The following is a 17,119-nucleotide window of genomic DNA, read 5'->3' on the forward strand; positions in this document are numbered from 1 at the left end:
AAAAGTCTGCTTTAGTAACTTTCGATGTGACAAATAATGCCAATGTGACATGCCGGTGAACTATCCATTTCGCTGCAATAACATGGCCTGACGATGCGAATGATAGTGGCCGTCAGCACGGTGCGTCCTGCTTTCTCACAACTACATCTGACACGCGTTAAATGGCTGCTCGTGATCAGGCAGGAAGAAAGTACTGGCTCTAGAGAAGTTGGAAGTGGAAGAGCAAGACATCATGGGCTGAGGCATGCGTGCAAATAAGCCTCATTGTCTGTTTCTCTTAGATGTTAGCAACAACAATTCTGTAAGGTAGAATTGATTCCGAGTAGACCAACCTAACGGTGTTTGGTTCGGCATCGAATCAACGAAGAAAATAGCCATCTTCAATAGCACCTCTGCATACAAGCATGCCAAGAAACAGCATACCGCAATGGCGGCAAGTCGTTGTGTTATGAAGCAGATTGTGGCCTTGCTCTACACCAGCCTTCATATTACTGATCTTCTTCTGCAGCACCTCGACCTGTGCTTTCAAACTCTCCACTGCTCTGTTCGTCGTTATCAGGCATTCCTGAGTAATCATCAACTGTGGCTGCGTCCACTCATACCTTGCCTTCATGGCCATAATCACGCATCTGCTCAGATCGTCATCGATGAGCTTCTCCAGCACTTCGGTCTGGCCAAAGTCGTCAATATGTTCACTAATAAGTTTAGATAGCTTTTGACGTATCGTTGTATCAGCTTTTTCGAACACTTCCTTGACGAACTCGACGAACCCTTTCGGATTCCAAGCCATTTTAGTTGCGGACTGTATGTGATTTGCTGCCTTGTTTTTCAGGTCTTGCAATTGGTATTCGTCCGCAATATAGTAGACGTAGATATGGGGGCGCAGTCTTTCCGCTGTAGTGGGCTTCTTTGAGGCGTCTGCCGAGATGCTTAGCTCACTCTCTTGAGGTAGTTCTAGTCAATCGTGTGTTAGCAAAGATAGATGACCGAGGAATGTACATGTCCTCGTACCTTTATCAGGAATCGCATAATCTCCGAAGTATAGGAACTCAATCATCAGTTTCACTGTCGCTGTATCATATCCCTCGATCTGAATGACTGCCTCAGGAGCACCCTGTAGGATTATTATCGGCTCCGTATGGCGGCGTAAGAAGTATCGCCTCACCTCAGACGCGTCTTTGTATTTATGAGAGAGGATCTCAGACTGGGAGCAGACGATGGCTTTGTGCACATGGAAAGCTTCTCCTTCACACTCAATCTTGAGGTCACTGTACTGTCCAGAGTCTTTGAGATCGTGGAGGAACAGAGGAAGAGTGTCTTTCGATGACATCTCTGACAAATGGGCTTTGCGATAGCTTTGGATACAAGTGAAATCTAATATAAAGTATTAACGGCGATGGTAAACAATTTTGAAGTGAAAGTGAGGATGGATATAAAGAAATTGAGGATAAAAGGGATGAAGAGCAAGTAAAGAAATAGTGTTAGCGACATGGGTTTTGAGGGCCCGCCATGGCTGATTTTGTTAGCTTCTGGGTAATGCAAACGCATATGCTTAAAGTTTGTCTTCGGACTATTTTCAGTTTCGTGAAGAAAGAACACTCAAATCGTGTTTCTCAGCCACATATCTGGAAAGCCCGACCAGCAGAAAAGGGAAACGCATCATCTATGTTAATCCGGGCGTAGTGTGCTTTTCGCCGCCTGTAAGAGCTATGAGAGAAATGCGTCGTGAAATGCTCAGCTCTATGAGCCGAAGGAAGAAGTAGTATTGTGGAAGATCTCAATTCATATATTCTTCCCTTATAGAACCTATCATAGATAACCTTGGTGCCTGAAGGGGGGTTTCCATTTGTGATCGAACCTCTACGTTTCTGCCTTGCGACGAAGCGTCTGCACCGCCTCTTCCCATAATTTACCATCGCGCCAGTACCCTTCAACATGTGGCTTCCTGCCAGGACGACCAGCACGCGGCAGCTCATTGACCCATCCCCAGCGCAGCTTCTCCTTCCAACCCTTCTCTTTCCACAAGTTGAGGTCGGATGACGGCGAGTCATTGAACGTGGGAAGATGCAGTAGCAGATCAGAATCATGGGCTATACATATCAAAACATTCTCGGATGCCTCAAAGTCCAAGAGTTTAGTGACAGACTTCTGTGCAACCTCCGCGTCGAAAAAGGCACTTCCTTCGTAACCGGAAACCTCATAGAAGGGTTCTTGTCTCGGGTCAACCTTGGCTATCGGGTGGCTATTTGTGAAAATGCTGCATGGGCATGGACTTGGAAAGAACGAATCTTTGTCCAAGGCCTCTGACGGGATGTTGTCTGGGAATGGAAGCCTGGCGTTCGGTCTTATGACGCCCGGAAAGTGGCAGATGTCACCACCAAGGAAGACGAAGGTGTCGGCCGTTGTTCGGGCAAGACCGCATAAGTGACCGACGCAGTGCCCAGGTGTGTCTAGTTATACAGTAAGCAGCTCCATCTTCTTACAGGAAGATCGATTGACTTACCCAGCAAATAGAATGAACCATCTCCAAAGAAATCTTGTGCACGAAACCCTCCGATCGTTAATCCGTCTGCAAAGTCAGGCTCAACCACGTCTCTCCCAACGAACGCATCCGCTGACACGGGAGACTCAGCATCGTCCGGGAAGCCAGGAAGTAAATGAGGATGGGATTTGAAACCAGGGCCTACAACCAAGGAGGTGGTTGAGGGAAACAGAGCGACGTTTCCTATATGATCCCAGTGGTAGTGAGACCATATGACAGACCCTACACAGTCAGCACTTGTGAGAAGAGAACGCATGGATATAAACTGGAGCTTCTTACCAATGTCGCGCAGCTCGATTCCCTTCTCAGAAAGGATTTCAGTGACATCTTTGTCTACTCTCGCCGCTTTCATGGCTTGATCAAAAGGCTGGCGAACGACCGGAGGGAGGTTCCAGTAGTCCTTTCGTGTGCCGAGGTCGAACATGACCTTCTGATTTGATGCCTCATGTTCTATAAGAAAGGCAACATCAGTGAGATTCAGAATCTCATGGCCCGGCTGCACTGGTTGTATGAGGAATCCAGTGTTGACAGTCATTAAAGTGGTGGTATCGACCATTCGCACCCGAACGGTACGGTCGGACTTTGGGAATTCGAGCATTTCGCGGTTGGCTTCGGATGGTCTGAACAATCAAGTAACAGATATGTCTCCAGCGGGCATATCCTAGCGATGGATTTGCGACCGTCTCTGGAATTGTGCGCTCTATATATGCAAAGGATGGGGTGGTTTCACCGAGGATAGCCAGTGTGTAACGCGGATTGGCTCACGCGTATCCATCCACCCACTTGGTCCAAAATTGTGCCATCCACCCCCTCACTTGCCCCTACCACTGATTCGCAGCATCAAACCCCACGCTTGCTTCAAGTCCACTGATAACCATCAACTACACACAGTAAGGAATAGTCTAATGCAACCTATCGCGACAGTCCAGACCTCGGCCATTTTCTCTCATGATAGGCCTTACTGAGTGACAGGGATGGTGATAACTGAATGCCAAATGGCAGGTTATATATTGGATCATCGGTGCACCCGCACTACGTCCTCCAGCTAAGTTTGGCTCACTGTCTCCACCTCTTAACTCAATTGATTCAAGCATCGAGTATTTTGTAACTCACCCCACAAATATGGGCTCCATTGATCAGACCGTGCAAACCAATCCAGTGTTCGAGAAATATGGCCTCCCCGTGGATACTCGCCTTGGGAGTAATACCCCAGGGCCTCATCCTGCCTCAGTAACTAGACCAGTCCAACATGCCGAACTCAACAAACCATCCGACCGGGGCTATACGGTTCACAGTCATCTGATCAACGAGCCTCCACTGGGGAAACCGTTCAAGATAATCATGATGGGAGCGGGAGCATCGGGGATCGACTTTCTCCATTATGCCCCATCGGCGCTAGCCGGACTGGGTGTGGAGATCGTGTGCTACGAGAAGAACGCAGATATCGGGGGTACTTGGTACGAGAATCGGTATCCAGGATGTGCGTGTGATGTGCCTAGCATCGCCTATTCGTTCCCGTGGCGTCCAAACCCAAACTGGTCGAGTTTCTATTCGAGTGCAAAGGAGATTTGGGAGTATCTGAAGCAAATCGCCGTCGAAGAAGACATGATGAAGTATATCACGCTAAACACCCGCGTGGTATCGGCAATTTGGAACGAGGAAAAGAGTAAATGGGTGGTCAAGCTGCAACAAGATACGCCGTGCGTAAAGGAGTGGGAGGATGAGTGTGATGTCTTGATAAACGGAGCTGGCTTCCTCAAGTGCGTCTTATTCCCCTTCCCCAGTCGCATTCATCCTCCTGATTTCAGAGCAGTTCCTGGAAATGGCCTGATACGCCAGGACTGCACTCTTTCCAAGGAACCCTGTGCCACACGGCAGCCTACCCCGAGGGACTGGATCTGAAAGACAAGCGCGTAGCAGTGATAGGCTCAGGCAGTTCGGGTGTCCAAGTTGTTCCCTCAATTCTTAACGACGTCTCACACCTTTACACTTGGGTGCGAACCCCAATCTGGATCACAGCTGCTTTTGCGCAACGCTACGCCGGGAAAGACGGTCGGAACTTTGACTGTACGTTGCATTACCTGCCACAGAAGACAAACCCTAAGCCAAAGCAGATACTTCAGAACAGAAGAGCGACTTCAACAAAGATCCCGAGATGTACCACCGATACCACAAGTCAGTAGAGCATGAGCTCAACCAACGCGCCAAGCTCACACTCCGCAACACCGCTGAATCCGACGAAGCGAACGCTGTACGTGCTTTTACAAACCTATCAATTCCAGATACTAACCCACGCATCAGTCCTCCTACAAGAGCATGTCCGACAAACTCGCACCAAAACCCTACGTCAAGGACGCTCTAATCCCCAAGACCTTCAACGTAGGCTGCCGACGCCCAACACCCGGCACAGGCTATCTAGAAGCGCTCGCGTCCGACAAGACAACCGTATTCACGGAACGAATTCATTCCATCACACCGAAGGGGTTCATCGACTCCGCAACAGGAACTGAACATGAGGTAGACGTCATCATCTGCGCCACCGGTTTCGATACATCGTTTCGACCCCGATACCCGATCATCGGATTAGACGGCGTTAATCTGGCGGACAAATGGAAAGATGCTCCGACCAGTTACTTGACAGTCAGCATCGACGGATTCCCGAACTACTTCATGTACGGAGGTCCCTTTACGCCTGCGGCACATGGGTCCATTCTCCCCATCATTTCCCATGTGACGAACCACTTCATCCAGATCGTCCAGCGTATGCGGAGAGAGCATATCCGGCGACTCAGTCCTAAGGAGTCCGCAGTGCGCGACTTTGTCGAGCACGCTCGGACATACTTCCCACGCACATGTTGGTCTGATCCTTGTTCTAGCTGGTTCAAGCAGGGCAGGGTTGATGGCCCGATTACCATCTGGCCTGGATCTCGATTGGCCTTTTTCGAAGCACTGAATATACCTACACTGAGTGACTATGAGATTGAATATTGGAGTGGAAATAGATTTGGGTACTTGGGATGTGGGTTCGTTGATGTGGAGTTCTCCGGGGGTAATATTACCTGGTATCTGGATCGGTACTCGGATAATGAGGAATGGAGGGAAAATGGGGTTTGGTACGATAAGGAGCAGAAGGAATTTGCGCATATAAGCGAGAAGGCATGTTCTAGCTAATGAAGCTAGTTGTATCATACAATTGGTGCAACGACCGGTTCATGAACACAGAACGCAAAGGTTATCCTGGTAGTCCACATATCAATAGAAAGAACACTCCATGGTATCACACATTGTGATTAGTTTACTCAGTATACAAACGCCCAGGCATCTTCAGAATCCACTTAATATTATCCTCGACCATAGCATTTGCGGCTTCAGCCTGTGGTAAGACATAGATGCGACGAAACTCATGAGGCATTCCGGAGAATACTTCGAAGGAAAGCCTAACACTGGTAGACTGTCAGCACAACCACAGTAGATGAAGAAAGTAAAAAGAAGCAAAGCCCTACCCAGCTTGTTCCATGCAATGCGCAAGTCTCAACGCCTGATCCCTCAACAAGCTCTGTCCCGCAATGAGGATGAAAGTCCGCGGCAACCCCGAGAAATCCGAGCATTCCCCCACAGTGAAATGCGACAAATTCGACTCCTCCATTTCGAGCATGTCTCTATACATGTGGTGGACAGCCATCGGCAGAAACGGCGCGTTCCAACATTGATACCTTGAAAACTCGGTCTGCGCGCTCTTCTCCACATCCATATGCGGAAACCACGGCGTCGTCAGGTTCAACCCTACAATATTGAGCCTTTGCGTCTTGGGCACTACCTCTGTCTTCTTCGCGAACATGGCAACCCACAGTGCCAGCGCAGCGCCAGAGTCCTCCCCGCCAAGGATGACGCGTTTCGGATCCCCGCCGTAACCTCTAATTCGTTCCTCGATGAACTCGTATGCCTCCCAGGCATCATGATACATGGCTGGAAAGGGCTCTTCCGCGGTACTTCGGTAATCGATGCTGATGACAATGATGGGGCAGGTAGGCGTCAGGCTACTGACCATTTCGGCGCAGATGGCGTCCTCGGTGTCCAAATCTCCGCATAGGAATCCGCCCCCGCGAAAGTGGATGTATAGGGGGAGTGGATCCGCGGTGTATCTTTGCCCATAGAAGGCTATGGGATAGTAGAGTCGGATGGAGATGGGGTTGTTGGGCTCTTTGGATCGGGGGATGGTGGAGTTGCAAATCTCGACTTTGTATTCGTAGCCTGGTTATTGAGATAGTATTAGCACTGAAATTTAGCAGACATCCATGGGGTAAGTATATCAGACCTTTCCTACGCAATTCATGCTGAGCGCTCGACGCCCATTGCTTGGTGATCTGGGCATCAAAATCGTCATGATAGGGGAACTCGTCGTCCGGAGAAGTCACGCCGCACCAGGGGATCCTGTTTGCATGGCAGAAATCTATCCATTGACTGGATGGTTCGTGAAGGTGCCAAGGGTCGTAGTTCCGCGCTTCAGCGACTCGGTTTTGAGAAGGAATTCGATGAACTGTCATGTTTCGTCAATAGCAGAAGAGGACGTGGATGGGCGATGGGGGATATGGATGCACCGCTTAAGTACCCTTTTATACTGTCTTTGTCTGAGGATTAAAAGGAAAGTCTAGAGCTACGAGTGCGGGAAGGCTACTTTTGAATAATCGAGTAGAATTCTTTGTTGCGGTCTTTTGCGAGGTTGACACAAAAGACGGATGGATGCTCCCGAGTTCTTTGATGTTGGCTTTGTCGAACAACCTTTCTTTGGAATTGTCAATCGTAGTCTCTGTTTCTGGGAAACTTCTTGTCATCCAGCTATAATACTACGTAATTGATGATGTATACCGCCCTGAGCCCTTCCTTCCTGATATGGAATACGGACAAACGCAATGTGTCGACCCCACAAACACCACATAGTATCTTCTATAACATGATGAGATGTACTCCTGCCTTTCCATAGAGAGCATACTATATGGAGAATAGTAGTAGTAAGTTGCAATCAATAGTTACATAGTCCCATGTATCCACTAATAGTAACTATCATGTCGACCGATCATTGTATAATTAGTGCCTGTTAGCACACCTCGGAGTCCCGCCATGTAAATAAAACCCCAAGATAATCAATTGATCAATCTTGTACAGAAAGCCCCTCACTAGGTCCCATTATCTTAGATCTTTACCCTAGTAGGTAAAGGCACGACTATATCTGCAACACGTGTTGAATTAGCCGAGCGAGCGTAGGCATTTCGGGTTTTGGGAAGCTGTTGTGCCGGGTAAAAAGACACTGCGGAACATTATGTAAGCCTTCGAAATTCCGCTTTCCGCTGAGTAAGCAATCCTAACTATACAATCGTGTTTCTCTATATTTAATCGCCAGGTGCGTCATTACTAAAAGCCATACTACTCAATTAACTTCCACTACCCTCATTTCCTTTTTCATTCCACTCGTTAGGCTAGTTTTTTTTTCTTTCTTTGGTTCATAAACCATCGCAATGTCCACCTGGCGCCCCGGCAAACGAGTAGCCATCGCAGGCGGTGGACCCGGTGCTATATCCACAGCGTTGGCATTCATCAAGCGTGGCTACGACGTGCGAGTATTCGAGCGTCAAACCGAATGCCACGCAATCGGAGGCGCGGTTCTCCTCTCCATTCCTGTGCTTGCGATTCTGCGCTGCTACGGAATCAGCCTCGAGAACTTCGGATCCTATACCTCGACCTACTTCAAGAACAAATGGGGCAAGGAACGGGCCCTGCTGCCCTTCAATGCAGAAGTCGAAAGACGCATGGGCATTAAGGGTTGGCAATATGGCGTCTTGCGATCATCTGCTTTTCAAAAAATGCTCGACCTTGTCCCCGAGGGCGTCATTTTCTGCAGTCACGAAGTTACGGGATACGAAGAGGTCGAAGGTGAGGTGGAAGTCAAGTTCAAGGATAGCAACATCAAACCAATAAGGGCCGATATCCTAATCGCAGGAGATGGTATTCGGTCCGCCGTTTCACGTCAGGCATTTGGTGACCCACAGCTATTCCACACAGGCATCCGGCTTTGGCTCGCAAGGTGTGATCACATCCCCGGGATTCCTGCAAACACTGGTGTCATCTCGCACGACTGGCAATACCAAGCGAGTTTCTTTCCTATGTTGCATGACGGCAAGCCGGGGTTCGAGTGGTGGGTTGTCGAGCCGGGCTGGGAAGGAAAGCCGCTCCCTGATGATCCCAAGGCTCATGTAGCAAATATTCTGCAGGGCTGGTCGGATCCCATGCGGCAGCTGGTGGAGGCCACTGATTTCAATACGCAAGTATATCGGTGGGACATCTACAATCGGCCATCGATGAAGAAGTGGTCTTCAGGAAGAATTGTGGGTGTGGGAGATGCGGTGCACCCTGTTTCGCCATATGCGGCGTACGGAATGGGCATGGCCATCGAGGATGGTTATTATCTTGCCAAGGCGCTCGACGGAGTTGATCTACGGGATTTAAGGGCTGTCAACGCGGGCTTTGAGTTGTTCGAACGACAGCGTGTGGACTATGTCAATCATCACATGGAGTTTGCTAGGTTTTTGAGTTATGTGTTCCATAACTTGCCTTGGCCATTGGCGAAACTGAGAGACTTGGTGTTTGATTATACACCATTTTTGAAGACATTGCTGCAGAAGTCATATTTGAAAAAATCGGAGGATGAGACAATGCATCTGAAGGAGCTTCATGTCGTTTAAGTCTGTTTGTTTACTATAGCTCTTTCTTTGTTGGTAGTAGATCAGCAGGGTCGGTGTATAATAGAGTGTTCCATTGATGATGGAACCAGAAGCCTCAGCAGAAGCATCCTTGGTACCTAACAGACATGATAAGTTCATGACTCCATTATTCCACATCCATACTAATGCGCGGACTGGCCTGCTTTGGTGCGTGGCAATAGCGGCCACACCGAGATCACCGACCCATCCAGAAAAAGAGTCCCTGATTCTTTTCAATCAGTGAATCCCTGCAAGCAATGTCATGATAGACACGTCTACCGAGAAGGATCAACAAGGTGTCCACTACATGGAAATCGGGAGAATATAAAATTATCTATTGTGCTGTTATCCAGACTGGCAACAACTGGACCCTCGTCACGGGTACCTGACCCCACTAAAAGTCTATTCTCCCATCTTGGCTTCCTTTTTGGGTTTAGACTGACCGGTCTGGGGCTCGAACCACACATTGTGACACCAAACAGTGGTGACAAAGCAATGTGGCAACACTGCTTGCCTTTTTCGCTTCGCCGATGTTCAAACTCTGCTATACATCCAACTCACCATCATGTGCATCCGCAGATGAAGCCCTGCTTGATGGTTGTTAGCCTTTCACTCCGCTCACCCTAATCCCAAGTCCGTGAGCATTGTCATCAAATTCGCAGCATGGTTTCCAGTGGAGAATATACCCTAAGAACTTGGCTGGACGATCTATCGAAGTCACTGTATTGCGCTTCCCAATACACATGACCTCCGATCGGACGCCTTCAGAAGTCCCAGCTAAAGGTAATTTACCCCAGTCAACTACCGAGGTAGACTCTCGAATTAACTTCTTAACCTGCTAGACTGCCAAGTCTGCAGAACCCGTCGGATCTCCTGTGATAGAACGCTCCCCCATTGTCGAAAGTGTACTTCACGGAAACTTCGATGTCCTGGATACGGGATCAATCTACGATGGGGCCAAGGTGTCGCAAGCAGGGGTAAATTGACAGGACAGGCAATACCTGTCCGAAGGGACTCCCAGATATCACAGAAGACTTTTCATCCCCGTGCAGTCATCGCCGTGCCCAATGTGGACCTCCAACTACCGGCCCGTTGGCCCGGCTTGCCCTTCGACAGTCTTACTGCTCAATTGCTTGACCACTTCGATCGAGGCGTCGCTACAAGACTAGCGTGGGTGGATGACCTTCACAATCCTTGGAGAAGCTTAGTATTACCTCTGTCACACGACTCATCAACCGTACGGTACTCGGTGCTTGCTCTCGCTTCGAAGGACCTTGCGGCCAAGTATCCAGCAGACCATCATTGGGCACAGTCACTCCAAGCCATCTCCCGTCATAACCAAAATGTGGCCTTGTCTTGGTTATCAAGGGACATGAGACACCTACTTCAGGATCCGACCGCGGTCCAAAGCAAAGATCAAGCGAGACATATCCTCGCTTCTGCTCTCCTTCTCTACAACCTTGAACTCCTAACAGCTCCGGCTGCTCAATGGCGAATACACATACAATGCGCCCGGGAAATCATCCAGTGGAACTTACAATCCGCCAGCAGTGCACTGTATGCGAACGTGGCCGATGTATTCCTGTTCTACGAATACTACTACACGTCTGTCTACATCGGATTAACAACATTCGACCCTATCGATCAGCTACAAGATGACTTCCCAACCCACGACAATGTCACAATATTCAGTGACTTCATCCGAATAATGCATAGCGTCACCCGCGCCGAGCGACAAACCTACACTACGCAGCCCATCTCGCACCCCGTCCCGATCGAATCCACACTACTAGACATAGAAATTGCCAAAGCACGGATGATGCAGATGAGCCACACAATTAAGTTCAAATCAGACCAAGCACGACAGGATTTCGAATGCCTAGTAGACATGTTCTATCATGCCACGCTTATCTATACCCACCGTGTCTTTTCCGACAGCGTATCCCCGGATGAATGCATACAATCTTCACTCGATGTGCTTCTCGAGCACGTGCTACCCCTATCATGCAGCGCCGCCGTCACGCAGGACTTGGTATGGCCTCTCTTCATCACAGGCACAGAATCCAGAGGCAACCCACAGATGCAGAACACTGTCGAGACGGCCATGATGAACGTGATCAGATTGAGTGGAAACCTTGATCGGAGCCGCGTTCTTTCTTTCCTCAAGACGTTCTGGTCATTGGATCTCGAACCTGGTACAACCTGGATCCAGTATGCACGGGACAGGTGTATCGACTTTAGCTTTTTGGTAATTCTTTGAATGCAGCTTTGGACTATTCCAATGTGTATTCCTGTGTTATATATACTATTATCGGAGGTATCATGAGGATGATATATAGAAAAAGGTAGCTGCATAATATACTATTATATCTGTGCATTACTGGACCTGGCTACATATATCTGTAAAGAGTAATGTTAACGACAGTGATTACATTAGCACACTTTTGGGGAGATTGGTCGTTTTCTATAACCAGTGTAAGCTTAGTATCTTTCTCTTACAGCTTAGCTCGTCTTGGTAGGCGGGAAACACATCATCATTACGACCTGGAAGATGCAGTATGCTATAATATGGCTATTGACGCAAGCATTTTAGCAGCTTCTTGATTATCAGGCTACACATGATAGATAGATGCGGGTGCAAGGCTGTTACTTGGTTTGAAATCGGTAATGAGTGTGAATGTACGAAATTTGTAAGGTTGAAGATGTGTTTCATTCTTTGGTACGCTAGAACTTTAGAATCGCTCACATTGCCGCAATATACCTTCCTCGTACTGAATCATGGATTGCTTCATTGTCCGATTCATTGGTCTTATCCTTGGCTTATGGTCTTATACAATATCCCCGATAATCAGAAAGGGAACCATGACAAAACCGGAATTGGAATATATCGAAGCAAAGAACCGAGAAGATACTATATAGGAAGAAGTAGTAAGAAGATGTGCAGGGCTCTGTTCGAAAATGCAGTAACTGACTTTCTGCAGAGCCATCACGAACGCAAACATAAAATTGGACCAATTGGCCCACAACGGGAGCACGGTTGATTCCTCTGCTGCTTCACAGTCGACCATAAACTGAATCTGATTGATTCGAACCGGGCAGTGGTTTGGCAGAAGAGGGGCGAGAAGAAGATGAGGACTGCTGAGACTTGACTCCGTTGACTCCGGAAAAGAAAAATCACATAAGAGAATAAAGAACGGACTACTACTTCGATCTCCAATAGTCTCGGTGCCGTCTTTCAGTCAACCAGCTAGCCTCTTGCTGTAGCAGAGGCCTGTCAAGGAAGAGAGAGACAGAAAATACTTGCTTGAAGCTTCTCAGTTCTCGCTGTTCGTGAAATTCAGTCTTTCTGAAGCTTAAGAGTGAGATACTCCATGCAAGATAGTCCGGATCAAACTACCGGTATGGGAGAGCGAAAATGTTATGTTTGACAAAGTAGGCAACGTTGAGACTAGAATCGTTCTCAGTCAGTTTGAATGCTTTGATCATCCTAGTGAGGCAGGAAAAGCACTTACAGTCTCTCGTTCTTTGCGCGGACTCCGCACAAACGTCCCTGCAACTCGAAGTTGTTCTTCGCCAACCAATCTCGGACCCAACTCTTTGACTGACGTTCCCCGGGAATGTAGGTAAATGTAAAGATCAGTCGAGAAACTCGCGACGTCCTCCCAGACTGTACCCACTGAGGCCAGTATGGTAGAAATCATGTCTGGACGAAAGGCGGGGGCGGTCGCTTCATCTTAGGGCTATGCGAGGTCGGCTTCGAAATTGCGGTCGCCATAGTAATTCCTCCTCGCAAACATAAACTCTGGTGTAAGAGAGATCCAGTGGCGCAGACCAGTTGTAGCCCACATAAAGGGGCCTGTGCATTGCAGCCGGTGGCATTCCATTACCAACATAAGTTGAAGCTGACATGATCGCAGGGGATGACGTATCTGCGCTATATTCGGTGAAGGAAAAATGGACGTAATCGACTGAACATAGGGAGGAGGCCGACCGTAAGGCTGTACTTGCGCTCTCCTTTGCCTGCTAGAAACAGCCTGCTTTTGGCGTTGCGCTTGAGGCTGCGCTAGATGATGCATCCAGCTTAGAGAAAGATCGTATGTCATCTTACGGCTCAATGTGTGAACTCATCAACATCATCTGCCTTAATCGGAGCAAAGTGATATTGATCCGTTCAGCAGGTAGTGTAATGTTGCCTTGCTTCTGTATAAGATGCGGTTCTTGAAGTTGCCTCAACGCTCGCCCGCAGAAAGATAGAACTGGGCTTGATTCCTCGCTACCAGAGCGCCATAGGCTGGTGCTCTCCGGCTCCTGAAATCCGCCACAGGCATCCTATGCGCAATCATTCACGCTCATAATAAAACCTTCCACTTCCATTTCTTCGTCCTCAAGGAAGCAATTGCGGAAGCTCTCCAAAGAGAACTCCAGCGGATTCTCAATGGGCTCTTCAACATCAGCCAGTGTTACCGGCCAGTGGTACTTGAACAATGTATAATCACTGGGCACGATAATGTTATCATACTGGCCCCCGCCGTTTATAGATATCGTTCAGTTAAACCCCAAAGTCGATAATGAGGTTTAGCTGTTCTGATATACATGATCGCTACTCCGTATTCGATCTTCTTTGGCCCATGAGACGCGTATCTCTGCGACGTGCTTGTCCAAGACGTTTTGTGTCGCAAACCCTTGGTAATGATGCTGACATTCAAGGACACTACACTTGAATGCCCTACCCAAGGCTGCACTAGTCATCCGTGCATCGGTCGGTTCTCCTGTCTGCGCCTTGGAAAATGACGTGAAACGGGTGTAGCACCAGCTTTGGGACTGCTTGCGTTTCCTCGCGATAGGAAGTTTCAATTGTTCCGGAAACATACTACCCGGGCCATAAGCATGATAAACACCTTGAGGCCGCTTGCAACAGACATCGATGTCCTCATCACAATGCTCGTGGTCCCTTTCTTCCCCAACCTGCTGTTGTTCATCCGTCAAAAGGACTATATAATTTCTCGTGGCCACCACTCTAATACTGCAACCCCCGAGGACCGCGATGTGACATAGGAAGTCAAACAAAACACATAGGCGGTTTGTGCAGCTGCTCCCAGTTATACGTGCGAATCCGATAGACGCCATACATTCCAGACTCGTTGAGAGATGCAAGGGGATTGGTCGAGATACAGTATTGCTCCTTCAGCGCGGAAGCTAGCTGTAGGTTCATGGAATCATCTTTGCTCGATGATTCGATTGCAGGAGCGACTTATCATAAATGCCATGGCGCCAGCAGAGTGACATGAACGCTGTGGAAGAGGGACCAGCAGTAGCCACTATAACATTCATCACTTCATGAATTGGTATCAAATTGTCAGAAAAACGCTGACATATATGATAGATGAAAAAAGATCGTTTATCGGTGGACGACATTATCGACACTCGCTGCTGTCTTGATGTGACATGAGGTAAACAGCCGGCCCATTGCAGATGACAGACATGTATATACAAATGGGTCGTAGCCGTAGCTGTATATTCGCCGCTACAGATTGGAAGGATCGGACGCTGAATTAGCCGACTAGAACTGGCGGAAGACCAACTTGTTCGGTTTCATTATGTTCTTCCGCAACAGCAAATTGCCACGTTACTTCCCTAAGAAAGCTTGAAAAATGTTTTCGGTATCAAGAATAGTTGGTGGCCGGTCTCTTATAGATAGTACATTGCAAATAATCCCAACACAGTTACAAGCTGACGTTGTAGCGAATGGCATTCTTCAGACAGCTCAGGCAAGGCAGGTTGCTACAGTTTTGCTAAAACTGAAGGCCGAACTCCACGATGTTGGGGGTACATGTATACCCGCTTATTGCGTTGGTGTCATGCGAGCAACAATCCCCTGTAGTATGGGAGCTTCAATAGATGCTTTTGTTTCGAATTCCGCGTACGGTAGGGCATCATGTAACGGAGCAGAGGACATAGCACAAGTAGTAGCTGATTCTTTGAATGATGCAGTAAAGAGGCCTGCTAAATGAGAGACGAGGAAACCGCGCCCTGAAGATATGCGATTGCTTCAGGTTATTGAAGCGGTTATACTTGAACGTTGCTGCCTGGAGGTGCCATTCAATGGGAATATCCCCTTCAGACATTGCAGCAAGGCAGAATAGGAACTCTCCAGGGTCAAGTAGGGCATTAAGTTCTCGGGCATACCAGGCGGACATGAGTAGGAGCTCGGAATGGCTGAGAAGTAAGTCGGTGTAACGTGCCATCACCGGAGAAATTATTTGTTTGGATGGAGTTTCGAACTCATAGATATGTAGTAAGCCAAAGTGATTGCACCCAGCGTCTTCTATCGAGCACGTAGCAGCCTTGCTGAACCGTCCCTTATAAATGTCAGGGACACCAACGATGATCTGATATGATCACAAGAGCTGCTTATGTTGCTAAGCCTTGTACGCTTAGACGGCTTGGTGTATGCCTGTGATGTTGATTTGTCCCGGACGTAGTGTGTAGTGATAAGTGCAACTCGCATCGATCATGCTAGTGGGCTTTGTAAGATGATGCGAGCTGGTCAAGATCGCGTGTAGTGTTGTCCCAAAAATCTCGCAGACTCCGGTAGAACTCCAGCTCTCCAGAGCAAGCTGTGGTATAGCTGTCTCCTAGCAATCTACCCAACTAGCATCACGGTCAACGGCAGCAGTAAATATGTTCGCGACCGTCTTGTTAACTAGGAACACTGCCTCAATCTGGTCAGAGTTTACTCCTGATAAGACGCGCACTGGTGAAAAGAGGTGGCGCGACGTACCATTTGAAGTACTGGTAAGCTCAGGGAATCAATCGGGGATCTTCTTCGACTAGCTGAAGACCCGATAGTGCCCGTGCATGCCAAGTCGTATATATCGGGGGTCACATCGTTGTAGACTCAGAGACCCTTCCGAATTCTGCCCATTCTCATTCGGCCTTTTGTAATCTGACCATTGATCATATGTTGCCTTGACTAGACTGCTGCAAGGGCATGGATTGCTGCAAGGCGTTCCCTTAGTTGGAGCCCGAGTATCGGAGTTGTCATGATGATCAGCCCACCGCAGTGAATCGATACGTGAGATCTCCAATCGCCTTTGGCCGTTGCTGTATAAGACTAATTGCGTAGAAAGAATGTATTCGCAACACTCTGCCTTCGTAGAACAGAATATATAATAGGTTGCCTGCCAATAACCGAAGGCCAAGGAATGGCGGGCGGGCAGATGTTTGTGCTGAGTGACTGCACAGAGTGACTTTGTTTTTTTATAAAATGATTGGGTTGAGTTTTGATATTTGAACATCAGGGAGGCTTGAAAAAGAACTGTTGAACTTGAAAAGCTCCGGGTGTTCTTAACGGTCATACAAAGAATGTGAGCTTTCTATATTGCGCTGAAGGAGAGTCTGTGCCCCTTGTTCTTTGCCAGAGCCCCAGACAGTTTAGAAGCGCTGGACCATATAGTTGCCAGATGGCGGGGTGTGATGACGTTGTTTAGCAGCACCAGGCCAGCCAGTATGGACGGCAGTATATAGCGCCCAGTATGTGTTTCATGGTTTTATTAGAACCCTGTTGGACTTTGAGTTTGACAGAAGCAACGGAGCGATTGTGTTGCGGGTGTCCATATATAGAGCCCCAATGTTATTCTCCAGTCATTGATGAAAGGACAATTGGGGTTTCGGGAGCTTATAGCGATAGTCGGGCAGTCTGATCAGCCATAGCCAGCAAGACCAAGCTGGTATGTGGGAATCTTCAGCTATAATTGCTGAAGGATGAGCTCGTCATAGGAAGCAGGGTCAAGCATGTCGCTAACCGCACTCATTGCTACTT

At 48.3% G+C, this 17,119-nt stretch overlaps 7 protein-coding genes across 7 annotated transcripts; 3 read left to right on the forward strand and 4 right to left on the reverse strand.

Annotated features, from left to right (window-relative positions):
- Nucleotides 1–358: 358 nt before the first annotated feature.
- BO85DRAFT_483752 (BTB/POZ domain-containing protein) lies at nt 359–1,330 on the reverse strand (the record flags this gene model as incomplete). Its single annotated transcript, XM_025663181.1, has 4 exons — nt 359–542; nt 603–954; nt 1,012–1,114; nt 1,166–1,330. 4 exons carry the CDS (start codon nt 1,328–1,330, stop codon nt 359–361), a joined length of 804 nt encoding a protein of 267 aa, XP_025519648.1.
- Nucleotides 1,331–1,763: 433 nt separating this feature from the next.
- BO85DRAFT_445141 (MBL fold metallo-hydrolase) lies at nt 1,764–3,203 on the reverse strand. Its single transcript, XM_025659185.1, has 3 exons — nt 2,822–3,203; nt 2,504–2,764; nt 1,764–2,450 (listed from the first exon to the last, which is right to left on the reverse strand). Exons 1-3 carry the CDS (start codon nt 3,138–3,140, stop codon nt 1,861–1,863), a joined length of 1,170 nt encoding a protein of 389 aa, XP_025519649.1. The 5' UTR covers nt 3,141–3,203; the 3' UTR covers nt 1,764–1,860.
- A 230-nt stretch (nt 3,204–3,433) lies between these two features.
- BO85DRAFT_445142 (flavin-containing monooxygenase) lies at nt 3,434–5,832 on the forward strand. Its single transcript, XM_025659186.1, has 4 exons — nt 3,434–4,302; nt 4,356–4,609; nt 4,657–4,793; nt 4,844–5,832. Exons 1-4 carry the CDS (start codon nt 3,665–3,667, stop codon nt 5,711–5,713), a joined length of 1,899 nt encoding a protein of 632 aa, XP_025519650.1. The 5' UTR covers nt 3,434–3,664; the 3' UTR covers nt 5,714–5,832.
- A 5-nt stretch (nt 5,833–5,837) lies between these two features.
- Nucleotides 5,838–7,086, reverse strand: BO85DRAFT_501259 (alpha/beta-hydrolase; the record flags this gene model as incomplete). The annotated part of the gene is made up of 3 exons (XM_025664166.1): nt 5,838–5,985; nt 6,046–6,793; nt 6,867–7,086. The coding sequence occupies 3 exons, from the start codon at nt 7,084–7,086 to the stop codon at nt 5,838–5,840; spliced, it is 1,116 nt and encodes a 371-aa protein (XP_025519651.1).
- Nucleotides 7,087–8,055: 969 nt separating this feature from the next.
- Nucleotides 8,056–9,279, forward strand: BO85DRAFT_516316 (FAD-dependent oxidoreductase; the record flags this gene model as incomplete). Its single annotated transcript, XM_025664839.1, has 1 exon — nt 8,056–9,279. One exon carries the CDS (start codon nt 8,056–8,058, stop codon nt 9,277–9,279), a length of 1,224 nt encoding a protein of 407 aa, XP_025519652.1.
- A 568-nt stretch (nt 9,280–9,847) lies between these two features.
- Nucleotides 9,848–11,672, forward strand: BO85DRAFT_465645 (Zn(II)2Cys6 transcription factor). The gene is made up of 2 exons (XM_025662072.1): nt 9,848–10,080; nt 10,140–11,672. The coding sequence occupies exons 1-2, from the start codon at nt 10,041–10,043 to the stop codon at nt 11,555–11,557; spliced, it is 1,458 nt and encodes a 485-aa protein (XP_025519653.1). The 5' UTR covers nt 9,848–10,040; the 3' UTR covers nt 11,558–11,672.
- A 1,964-nt stretch (nt 11,673–13,636) lies between these two features.
- On the reverse strand, nt 13,637–14,686 carry BO85DRAFT_115344 (uncharacterized protein). The gene has a single exon (XM_025653865.1). The coding sequence runs from the start codon at nt 14,422–14,424 to the stop codon at nt 13,873–13,875; it is 552 nt and encodes a 183-aa protein (XP_025519654.1). The 5' UTR covers nt 14,425–14,686; the 3' UTR covers nt 13,637–13,872.
- Nucleotides 14,687–17,119: the final 2,433 nt, after the last annotated feature.

This window comes from Aspergillus piperis (assembly GCF_003184755.1).
Source record: "Aspergillus piperis CBS 112811 unplaced genomic scaffold BO85scaffold_2, whole genome shotgun sequence".
Classification (NCBI taxonomy): domain Eukaryota; kingdom Fungi; phylum Ascomycota; class Eurotiomycetes; order Eurotiales; family Aspergillaceae; genus Aspergillus; species Aspergillus piperis.